This window comes from Hakea prostrata, chromosome 9, assembly GCF_041222555.1.
Source record: "Hakea prostrata isolate BN-2017 chromosome 9, UWA_Hpros_2, whole genome shotgun sequence".
In the NCBI taxonomy this organism is placed as follows: domain Eukaryota; kingdom Viridiplantae; phylum Streptophyta; class Magnoliopsida; order Proteales; family Proteaceae; genus Hakea; species Hakea prostrata.
In genome coordinates this window covers 50,116,115-50,128,621 of record NC_142608.1, presented here as the reverse complement: position 1 = coordinate 50,128,621, position 12,507 = coordinate 50,116,115, and the positions used below count along the sequence as shown (strand labels likewise).

The window sequence follows — 12,507 nt, the reverse complement described above, 5'->3', positions numbered from 1 at the left end:
GAAGATGGCTAGAGTTGGTAAAGGATTATGATTGCGATATCCAATATCATCCTGGAAAATCCAACGTGGTTGTTGATGCTCTTAGCAGGAAAAGTAAGAGCGAAGAACTTGATTTGAATGCTTTGAGTAAAATGTTGTTGTGCTCTATTTTAGAATTTGGTTTGGAAATTGTTCCAGAAGGATCCGAAGTGATACTTGCTGCCATGACAATAAGATCCACCTTAAGAGACAGGATTATTGCATTACAAGTTTCAGACATGGATTATTTGCATTTCTTCAAATCTTGATGCGGAACCCAATTTTTATATGTCTACTGATGGTGCATTGACTTTTAGAGGAAGATTGTGTGTGCCAACAGTTGAAGAGATTAAGAAAGAGATTTTGAAAGAAGCTCTCAATCGATTTTCACAGTGCATCCAAGAAGTACAAAAATGTATAGAGCTTTAAGAGAACGTTTTTGGTGGATTGGTTTGAAAAACGATGTAGACAATTTTGTAGCAAAGTGTGACACCTGTCAACATGTGAAAGCAATTTGACAACCGCCATCTGGACTACTGCAGCCTCTTCCTGTTCCTCATTGGAAATGGGAAGACATCACTATGGATTTTGTAACTAGCTTGCCTCAGACTAGCAAAGGGAATAATACGGTATGGGTGATCATTGATAGATTGATAAGTCGGCCCATATCATTCCTATGAAGATTACTTATGCAATGGATAAGCTAGCAAGACTGTATGTGGACAACGTAGTGCGTCTACATGGTGTTCCAGTGAGTCTTGTGTCTAACAGAGATTTTAGGTTCACCTTAAATTTCGGAATAGTTTACAGAAAGCATTGGGAACCCAATTGAACTTGATTATAGCTCATCATCCATAGACAGATGGACAATCTGAGCTGACAATTTAGATTTTGGAAGATATGCTCAGATCTTGTATGGTGTATATGGGAGGAAATTGGGATGAACACCAAGCTTTTGTTGAGTTTGCCTATAATAACAGTTATCAATCAACTATAGGCATGGCTCCATTCAAAGCACTTTATGGAAACACTTGTAGGACCCCACTATATTGGACTGAGACCGGTGAGAGAAGAATTTTAGGTCCAAAAAATGTTAGAAGCTTCAAGTGCGAACATAATTAAAGAAAGGATTAAGTCAGCTCAGTCAGGACAAAAATCTAATGCGGTAAGAGAAGGATTGATCAAGAATATCAAGTAGGGGAAAAAGCTTTTCAAAAAGTATCACCTATGAAGGGGGTGATGAGATTTAATGTAAAGGGAAAGCTTAGTCCTCATTATATTGGACCTTGGAAACCTAGGTACGCTCTCAATTTCGAAGACATAATTTCCTTTTAGGGGGGAGGATGTGATCCCTCACAAACCCTAATCCGAAAATCTATGTTGTAGGTCCGAAGACCCGAAGTCAAGGTAGAAGACAACTATGGACCTTCTCAATGGAACCCATTGGCTCTGACCTAGAACCAATGGAGGTTGATAATGAATACTCTATGGTGGAAACCCTAAATGACTTTGAGAGAAGATGTAGCTTGAATGAAGATGGAGTTGGGAAATGGACCTTGGGTACAGTGTTGACACCTACAGAAGGTCCTACACAATCAGGTAAGACCCTTTCTTAAGTTGGAAGATGACCCCAGTGGTGAATATGGCCCAGAAACCAAAATTCAGCATTTTGATCTAAGGCACTGCCTTGGTTTCCCCAGGCGACCAAGACAAGCGACCGAAGCTAGCCAGGGACATAATTGTCTCTTTTGGAGAAAATTAGGTTTTTGGAGCCCTATATATTCAAACTTCGATCTAATTTGTACCACTTTGCCTCGTAGCTGTTGGAGAATGTGAGAAGAACCCTAGTGCTTCCACTTCAAGCCCAAGGTTGATTCCAAGCATCCGTGAGAGATTCATCCAATGAATCTTCTTCTACAAGGTTAGTATTTGCATCTATACTCTATTGATCTACTCTCTCTACTGTTTCAACTCTTTGCTTTGATTGTTAGGAAGGTCTTACACTTTTTTAATGTCCTAATCTCTAATCCTCATAGTCTTAGAGTGATTCCCATTCACTCTATTCTTTCCGTGGAAAGCACGGTATGATTTTGGTGTTTAACCTAGCATGATGACCATGATCTATTCTTACTGGAGTTGTTTGATTTCTAATCTATGTTAAATCTATTCCTAGGTTATTTTATAACCATGATCTACTGTTTTATGATCTCTAGAATGAATCCCCATTTATTCTAGTCTTTCCGTGAGAATCCGCGGATCAAGCCTATTATGTGGTTTATTAGATTTCTATTCCAAAGACCTTGTTTGATGTTTAGATCTTCATAGATAGTCTTCATATGTTATTTTAGAATTTTCCTTCTAATTTCAGAGTATTCTGATCTCAAACAAAGAGTTCCCAAACAAAGTTGAAGTTTGCTGTCTGTACACAGCAGGCTTGGTCGCCTGCTTTGGTTGCCTCAAGCGACCAAAGGGGGTATAGCAACTTCCCTCTATTTTTTATCCGTTTCATCTTCAATCATTAGGTTTGATCCTTATACTCTGTACTTGTTTGTTTAGGGTTGTTTTGCTGATTTTGGACATACCCTCTGATCTCATTCTTCGGAGTTTACAAATCAATTATAAGGTGAGTACGTTCACTCACAATTAACACAATTACATGCTTTAATATGCTAGAACTTTTATGCATGTGTCAGCTACTGTAATTATACTTTCTCTATAATGTTATACTTCTATAATTTCAGAATATGTTTCATTATGTAAATTTCATACTTGTATGATTTGTGATTGATGCAATTGTGAGTTGGACTTTATTGTGATGTTTATGGAATCATGATATGATGTGATTGCCAAAGTGTGGTTGTGGATTGGGAAATGCCCTTTTGGCATTTCTGTCATTGGACACCAGTGGAGGTGGTATGGGACACATTCCTATGGTGCCATTTGGCGCTTTCCTCAACTATTGCATGACATACCTAGGATTGGTCTAGGTGAGTTTGGATAGGGAAACCCTATTATATTTGACCCTATCAGAAGGGGTATTGAGGCCGAGTGACCCATGGCAGCAATGGAGATTGGTGGGCGCTCAAGACCAGTAACCAACCCGTGAGAGGACACACTCACATTGTGGGGGCCATTCATTGGTAGCGTTGTACATAATAAGCTTGGGCTCATGGGCGCTCAAGACCGGTAACCAACACTTGAGAGGACATGAGAACTTCCCATTTATTATATGTGGATGACCAATATGGTTAAGAGTCTACATAGCCGAGAGGGAGATGGTGACTCTAGGGAGGGAGAAACTTGAATGGACTACCTAGGCACAGAAGGGAGGCTATCATACCGTAACGGATTGTCTAGGCACGTAAGGGAAGTATTTGACTTCGAGTAGATGTGACTCAGTAGAAGACTTGCATTGGGCTAGGTACAACCTAACACGCGCCAGCCACGGAATGTCTGAGAGGGATGACCTGACCTAATTACCACGAAGAACCCAAAAGATGTGCATTAGAGCTTTGAGGGAAGAGTGACTGAGACTACCAGAGGAGTATGATGTTCTATCTTAATGCATGTCTGCCACTAGAGACCATCATATATAGAGCTAGAAGCATACTTACATTCATCGTTCCATGGCATTGCATCATGCTTGTTTTAACTGCTTGTAGTTGTTTATTTTGATTGAACTACTACCTGAGTTCTGTTCAGTTTTCCCTTTAGGGGATATGTTTTAGATGACTTTGCAGGTTCGGAAGAGATCCCGTGCACCAGTATGGAGGATTCTTCCTTATGTGATTGACCAGTGGTACGACCCATACACCAGTATGGACCACTTTGATGGCTTTTGTTGATAGTAGTAGACACCGTCCATTTCATCATTGGGATCATGAGTTAAACGCTGATCCGAAGATGCAAGTGCATAAACCCAAGGTGAAGAAGACGAAGAGCCTATGGAAGATTAGAATAGACGTAGTCTTATTCTTGTTCTTAGTTTATTTCAATTGTAATAGCTTTAGAGTTACTTTTGAGTTTTCATCTACTCTTCCGCATTTTACCTATAGAGTTATTTTTCGCTATACTCTATAGTTATTCTTTGATTGGTATCATTTTATTCCGCATTCTGATTATACTTTGAGATATATTTTTTGATCTTTCTTTGATTAGTTTCTTAGTATATTTATACATTGATTATTTTTTGCTCGTGATTATGTTTTGTGCAATATGGGAATATGATCGCCCTAAACTTGACCATGGGACTTGTGGATCACACCTTCGGGTATCGGTTAGGGTATTGGCTGGGGGGATGTGACAACGATGAAGACCCAAATACTTTATTGGATTTCAAAAGAAGAGAGAAGGCCAGTGTAGAAGGCATAAAAAGGAGGTTTTGGCATGTCCATACACCAATGCTAGAGGACTCACTATTCGAGCTAAACTAAATCAATGATCAGCCCTTGAAAGGACATTTTTACCCTCCGAAGCCCATCGCAATTAGGTTTCTTATGAAAGAGATATAGAGCCGTTTGGTCGGAGGTAGTTGATCGGCTAGATCAACTGCCCTTGCCCAATTTCAGGGCAGATTCAATTTCAGGTTTAAAACCCATTATATGATTCTCAAACCTCATAAACACATTGTTTATGCAAAAAGGAGGCTGATAACATGGGAAAGAAAGGGAGCTTAAGATTTTGAAGTTTCTTCACTTTTTTGGCAGTGCCGAAGTGCTAGAAAGAAAGAAAGAAAGAAAGAAAATCGCACGATAAGGTAAGAGATTCAAAATCCCCTTTCAACTCTATTTTGATGCGTTTATGATGACACCTTTGCATTATTGTAGTGGTTTTAATTGTTGGGTTACATTGAATGCTTCTTATTTTTCCATTAATGCTTCCCAACCTTTGTGAGAATAGGTTCATGCAATCCTTTGCATCCGAAACCGATTTTAACCTCTCAGAGACCCTCGGGGGCAGACATTGAGAGCCTAAACTGGGGGTTTTCGTTTGAGAACTAGTTGGGGTGTTTGAAAGGTAGTTTGGGGGAACTAATACTATCAAATTGAAGGCCCCAAAGTCAAGTTCCAAGTTGAGTTTGAATTGGGGACGAAATCGAGTTCTTGTGTCGGAGCCCTATACTGGGTGGTCGACCAGCCCTGCGTGGTTCAACACCCCTACCCTTTGTTTGGGTGTGTGTTTTATCCCCCTTTGATTTTGGATGATTCCCGATTATTGCTCATTTAATTTCTATTGTTTTTAGGGTTATTTTAGGTCAATTGCACTATCTTTTCAGTGGATTTTCTTTGGGATTTGGAGATTGATAAAGGCTTGAAAGTTGAGGAATATACTTAACCATATCTTGTATGCATGATGAGTTATTTAAGTCTTCAATATTTTGATATCTTGTAATATCTTATAAAAGGTAATGTTATTTTGTATTTGTTTTTATTTTAAATTTCATGAATTGTTATATGAGAATGGTGTGAACGTGTTGGCTTGTTTTTGGGACTATGTCGTCTTATACTTATAGACCAATTAGGGTTGTGGGTTCTCCCATTACTGTAGTGACCTTAAATATATATGCACTTAGACCTAAGAACATGAATGCTAGGTGTCTAGAAGTATTTGGCTAGATAATCTCATGAATACTGTTACCCTTCTGATAGGGGTATTGAAGTCGGTTAACTCATGATGTCAGTGGTTTGGTCTTGTGAGCATCAAGCAGGCCCACTGCCATCATGAGATGGTAGGGTTACATGTAATAGACTTAGGCTCATGGGCGCTGAAGACCGATAGCCAACCAATGAGAGGACATGAGAGCTTCCTATCCATTATATGTGGTTGACCATAAGATTGAAAATGGAATCTAAGAGATGCCTCCTATTGAGGATCTCATTACTAGGTGAATAAGGATATCAGACCAACAAATGTCTCCCATTGAGGAATAATATCCAGACCATATGTAGTACGAGACCAAATGACTATGCATTGGGCCTAGAGTTTTCCTTGACATGCACCAGTTCTCATTCCAAATGGTGATGTGAGAGAATGGTGACATATATCCCCTGCCATGGATTGATGTGACTTGACCCAACAACCGCGAAGAATCCAATAGATGTCTCTTGTTGAAGGAGAGTGATTGAGAGCACCTAGAGGAGACTAGTGTATGACTTAATGCGTGTCTGTCATAGAGACCTCATAATAGAGTTAGAAGCATAACATCATATTCATCATTAATCATATTATCATTATTAATCTTATATGTGTGATGTGGAAATTTTGTGGTTGAATGCTTGATATGTTGTTAAGTTGACTTCACTAAGTTTTGTTGTAATCATTTTTTTTTATATGTTCGGTTAGATCTTACTACAGGTTATGAGGACTCCATTCAAATGGAGGATCCGTCATCGCAGAGTATCTTGAGGGAGCAACTTGTGAGTAGGTGGACTTGCATAGAGCTTTGTGCCCGTGCTAGGATTGCTCCTACAAAGTGGAGTATTAGTAGAGAGTCAACGATACCTTTGGAGTTGATAGTGTCCCTCATAGTTTTGAGTTATATTTTCAACCTTATATCTTTGGAGAGGGGCAATGTCGCCTTACATTAAAGTAACTAGAATATTTCCACTGCAAACAAACCATTCTTTCTTCTAAACTTTGATGTCCAATTTTTATAACATTTGGATTATGTATTAACTTTAATTGAGGGATGATTATAACCTCTTTGATAATTTAGTTTATAACTTTGATTATTGATTTTGATTTATTCATGTGCTTTGATTACGCTATATCATATGATTGTATGGGTTTGCCACTGAACTATGGTCTTGCGGTGTATCACTCCCACATGTATTCGGATATGATCGGATCCGGCTAGATGGGGTGTGATGGAAGGTATTGATTTAGACTGTGATATTGGTTATTTGTTCATGAACTACTCGCTAAGTTCTTTTGAGTTCACCCTTCAGGGAATTTGTTGTTTTAGAGTTTCTTGTAGATCCAGATGTCACAAAAATTCAAGAATACAAGACATCAACAACTGATCCATACGGTGTACAAGATTTTGAGGACTATGACTTTCACAATGAAGAATGTTCATGTCTCGACTGCGAGTACCAGAATTAGTTCAAATCATGAGTTGATTTATAGTGTTCATGATACGGAGATTATTGATTCAAATTATATTTTAATTAAGGATACGTACCCGATGTAACCTTTAGGAATTCTGATTACACTTTACTTTTTCTCTATCCAGTTGATTACTTTACTTTTGTCATTACTTATGCACTTTGATTTGAATTTGAGATCCTTCTGAGATCCTTGTTGCTTAATATATTTCTTTGTTAATATTTATGACATTGATTTATTCTTTCTCATATTTGATCTATTGTGTGGAATGATTGGTGATTGTCTGAGATCTAATCTATTGGGTGTGGATCACTTCCTCGAGTATTCGGTTTAATAGATACCGGCTAGGTAGATGTGACATTCAAATCCTACAATCAACCGGGATTTTAGGTTTCGGTTGATTTTGAACTCCCAAATTTTTGGCTTTGGTTTAGCCTTTAAGGTTACCCTATCTTGCAAACATCCTTACCATTCAAGGGATTTATCATTAACTTGGACTATCAGCATATTAAATATTTGCAAGATCTTTCAATCTCACTCAAACTTAGGTTATAGACGATCCAATTATGTTCAACATTGCCGCAGGTGGTATGTCAAAGCGGTAAGACCAACCCCTGGGGGGGGTGCCCCCCCCCCCCGAAAAAAAAAACAACCCAAGGCCCCCCCCACCCAAAAAACAAAAAAAAAATAAATTTTATTCTAGCTACATGCTACACTTAGCAATTATCATAAACAGGAAAATCTATCCGAAGTAGAGAGTAAAATTACCTTTGCGAAAGCATGCGAGATCCATAGCCTTTCTCTCCTCTCTCTCCTTCTTCTTCTCCTCTGCTTTTGCTCTCTATGATATTCCTTTCTCTTCTTTGGTTCTCAAATTCTCTCTCCTCACTATTATTTTTCTTCTTTTATTCTATGATAAGATTATACATGCCACCTCATTCTCTTCATTTTCCTTCTTTGTAATCTTTCTCCAAAACCTCACCACCTCATTCTCTACATGGAGAGGAGGGAGGTGATGGGAGGTCCCACTCCACCATATTCCTTATAAATATTATATATAAAGTATATTTTTAACTTTGCTTAAATAGCATAACTAGTCCACCTCATACATATGCCTTATGTAATCATTAGTCAAAATATTACCAAAAATAAAAAACATTAGTCAAGCACTTGTGAAGCCATCTCAATTTCTTATGCGGGATCCACTCGAGGATCCAACTGTTGATACCTTTGAGTTTAGAAAATTATGCTGATCACTTTTCCGCTTTTTATTTAGTCTAGTTCTATCGTATATAGATTTCACGAGTGAAACCGTACTTAGGCCTATTTTGAATGTGAAACCCATTTTTATTTCACATCATTATCATTTAAATGACCTGTTCCTCCGCAAATCAAATATGTCGTTGATTTCATACTTAGAGCTTACGTACCAATACTAGTTCTAAGCCCACAATCATCAGATCAAATATCATATTTTTTAAATTATAATTTCTTTATTTAGGGTATCTAGTGTTCTCATTTCTGGTTTTGGTTCAACGACTCACTGTTCATTGGGTAGAACCGTTTTATTACCTCACTGGGCTGGACGTTCAGAATGTGTGTATTACAACTTTGCTCCACAGATGTTAGGATCGGTTCCAACAACCCCAAGTGGATAACAGATTAACCATGTACTTGTGATCGATCACCCTTAACTTTTATAAAAGGCTGGATTCCCTGCTTTTCCCAACAAATGTATAGGTCTTAGATCTCTTGGGAGATGGTTTGCAGGAGACCTCCATGAGAAGGAACCAGGCACATCTTGTATCTTAAACAAGAAAGATTACCTTTTTCTCAATTATATTACCTTAATGTTAGGAATAAAGTATGCCTTAATCAGCACTCCATATTAAAATGATCTTTGTACCAGCGTTCTCACTTACACAAGGCAGCATATTTGAATCACTTGCAATTGATGTGCAGAAACCCAAGACCCAGCTGCAAGCTCATATTGGCCCAATCTAAGTCTAGCCGGGTTCGTCAAAGGTGGTAGAGTTAGATTCTAATCAAACCTGATAGCAATTAATCCATATTTACCAAAACAACCCTGCTAGCTGGGGAGTGAAGCTGGGAAAGTAACCAGATCGGATACGAAATTTGTCCATGAGTGGAGATGAGTTGAAGATGAAGTTTTCAAACAAAGGACGGGGGTGGGGGGGAGCTGTCAAGCTGGAAGGATACCCGCTTCTATAAAGAACCATATTTACCCTTAATTTAAGTAGAAAATCAATCCTACTTCACTGTAAGTTACAGCTGGTGTCGCAAATGAGCAAATCTCCTGACATTTATAAGGAGTTTCAAGCCGTTTTAGTACCACACTAGACTCCAGAAAACAGAAGGCCTTGAAGGTTTTCCTTGTGTTACTTTGAGAGGGAGAGGCTTGGTAGGTTAAAATTTGATAAATTTAAGTTTCAGATAACTTCTTGTCATGGGAAAGGGAGGATATATACTCTTGGCCTTTCTGATGGTGGAATTCTATCTGGGTATGATCTCTTTGTCCTCTCCCTGTAGTATTCTGTTGCAGTTCTTTCATGCCCTTCTTGTTGTTCTCACTTGAATGTTTCCTTTTTTGTGAATTGGGCATTCAATGATATTCGGTCTTGTTAAGTTTAAACAAACCTGGTTTTTTCACTTTTATTTCATGAACAATTATATTTTCTGATACTAAGTTTTCATTATTGTTATATAAATCAGCTTCTACAATTGAAGGGGCACAGCAAGAGAAGCAAGAATCTACAATTCCAATCCCTACCAACTCTCCTCCAGAAGGTAACTCCACATCTGTTGGAAGCATAACATGGTGTGTAGCACGGCCAGGCGTCTCACAGGCTGATCTACAGAATGCATTAGACTGGGTTTGTGGTATGGGGATGGTTGATTGCCATCCAATCCAATCTAGTGGATCATGCTTTGAACCTGATACACTCTTGTCTCATGCGTCATATGCCTTTAATGACTATTACCAAAAGAATGGAAATTCAGACATTGCATGCAATTTTGGAGGAACAGCTACTGTGATCACTAGAGATCCAAGTAAGTTCAATTCAGTTCAAAAGTTACATTTTAACCCAAATAATCTCTTGTGTTCTCAACTTTGCCTGTGATTTCAGGCTATGAAAGCTGCCCCTATTCAACATCAAAAACATCAGGGTTTGTATGTTGCAACTTTTTTAGCTTCATGAAATTAAAGCAAATTCTTTCACACTGCACTGGTCTGAACCTTTTGTTTTGTTTACTCCAGATCTTTAACTTCCTCGGCTTCTTCACTTTCTAGACCCATGAGGTGCTGGGAACTATTCTGGATTTGGCTGCTTTTTAACATGAGAAGCTAATGGAAATCTGATTTTTTTTTGTGAATCTGTGCACACCTAAAATGGTTGTCATGTTAAAGGAAAGGAGGCTGGTAGTTTTGGCTATATACTTAATTTGGATATTTAATTAAAAGAGACATGTAATCTGGGTAAGCTTAGCATGGTCAGTAGTCAATTGCTAAGATGGGTTCCTCCCTTCCTTATTGGGCTAGGGATCTTGGAATTTTTCTTGCTTGATTTCCATTCTGAACAATCAAATCAATAATATAACAATGATCTGGCTACTTTAGTTTGGTCTGATCCCTTATATTACTAAACTTCCAAGTATTATGTACATGTAATGGATGTGCACGTAAACTGTTCCGGACAAACCTCTATTTCAAACTTTATAAAAAAGGGATGGTCCCAAACTCACTTCCAAGTGGTTTGGTATACCGCATGTCCCAAGTTTGAGTCTCTTTTGCTCCTCTGTTTCTTGCATTGGACAGTTGTATGTTCTTTGGCCTGGGCATGAGTCATATTGGCTTCTGTGGGGCTCCGCTGATGGGGTCAATGCTTGCTTTGGTAGTGCACAGGGTTAATGCTTGCATAGGTCGCACTCGATAAAAACATTGCATAGCAGAGGCTGCTAGGTCGCCACTACTGCATCCGCTCTTTTTTCTGCCAAAAAAAGAATAAAAGAAAGAAAAGACAAAAAGAAAAGGCATTATGTATGTGTTTATGTCGACATGGTTTTTGTGCAAGTGCATGAAATGATCCCTAACGATGAGTTAATTGGTGAATTGTTGAACCATTTGATCCAACAAATTAAGAATCCACGTTAGGCAGTGTGTTTGGGTTATGATGTCAATTGGTTGGTTTGATTTCATTTCACTTTCACTTTCAACGGTATCAGTGTGAGAATGAGACAAATTGAAACATGATGCCATAAGGATGCATGTATTGGTTTCGGTTCCGTGATGATTTGGTTTTGGTTTGCTAGTCTATATGGATGATATTGGCTCATTGGCTCCAGCTAGCCCCAGATTCAACTTGTTATTATGAATCTGCAACGAATTTGTCATCCAGGATCTTGGTGATCTACCTTTGTGAGTTGAACACAGCTGGTCAAACTACCGCCTCCATTGTGTCAAATGAAGTATTGTATAGATCTTCTAGGTAGAACAAATGAATGATGCCAAGGTTGTGGCAACACCTGCATCCATTACCACGGCAACGCCCCAAGATCCTAAACTCTATGATGATTCTTCACAATATCGGAGCGTAGTGGGTGCCTTAAAATATTTTACTCTCACACGTCCTGACATAGCTTTAGCTATCAGTAAGCTGCTTCAATATGTGCATCGATCTATAGTAGATGATTAGGCACTAGTCAAACGGATTCTTCAATACCTTAAAGCCCCTTCCATGGGATTCTATTTCGACCAACCACCACTATCACTCTCATTATCTATAGTGACATGGATTGGGCAAGTCCAGGTAATGAGGGCTTTGATGGTTATTATCACATCCCCCAGCTAGTACACTAACCACAATACCCGGAGGGGTGATTCACAACCCTGAAGATAAAGTCTTAACAATCATCCTCCCACATAACACAATAGTATAATAATGAGAAAAAATAATCATTTTATTTGTGTAATTAAAAGAATAATTAAAGAATGGATCTTAGAAGGATCTCAAAACAATATCAGAGTGCGGAAATGATACCAAAATAGTCAGAGTAAAAGAGTATGCAGAAGTAAACTCTAATAGTCAAAGTGCAGAAGAATAGTCAACTAAAACATTACAACTGAAATAATTAAAGAATACTATACCAAACTAATCTATCTCTTTTAATGGTTCTTCTACTTTCGCCTTCTTCTCCTTGGGCTTGTATTCTTGTAACTGGGGATCCATATCAAGCTCATACTCTCATCGGCGAGCAAGGCGATGTCTATCCCTATTGATCAGTGCATTGGTAGTACTCCATACTAGTACTCGAGTCGTACCACGGGCTACTATCATCTCCCATTGCTTCCTTAGTTGCATA

At 38.6% G+C, this 12,507-nt stretch overlaps 1 protein-coding gene across 2 annotated transcripts; it reads left to right on the top strand.

The window, feature by feature from the left end:
• The first annotated feature begins 9,421 nt into the window (after positions 1–9,421).
• Positions 9,422–10,748, top strand: LOC149005437 (major pollen allergen Ole e 10-like). Of its 2 annotated transcripts, none has more exons than XM_089135506.1 (4): positions 9,422–9,647; positions 9,859–10,197; positions 10,275–10,314; positions 10,406–10,748. In XM_089135506.1, exons 1-4 carry the CDS (start codon positions 9,593–9,595, stop codon positions 10,494–10,496), a joined length of 525 nt encoding a protein of 174 aa, XP_088991632.1. In that variant the 5' UTR covers positions 9,422–9,592; the 3' UTR covers positions 10,497–10,748. The 2 variants fall into 2 exon arrangements, with proteins under 2 accessions (XP_088991632.1, XP_088991633.1); XM_089135507.1 differs by having other exon boundaries at positions 10,275–10,318.
• Positions 10,749–12,507: the final 1,759 nt, after the last annotated feature.

Coding starts and splice junctions, on each gene's coding strand:
- LOC149005437 (XM_089135506.1), top strand. CDS start 9,593: ATGGGAAAGGGAGGATATATACTCTTGGCCTTTCTGATGGTGGAATTC. Junction 9,648..9,858: donor GATGGTGGAATTCTATCTGG/GTATGATCTCTT, acceptor TATATAAATCAG/CTTCTACAATTGAAGGGGCA. Junction 10,315..10,405: donor TCAACATCAAAAACATCAGG/GTTTGTATGTTG, acceptor TGTTTACTCCAG/ATCTTTAACTTCCTCGGCTT.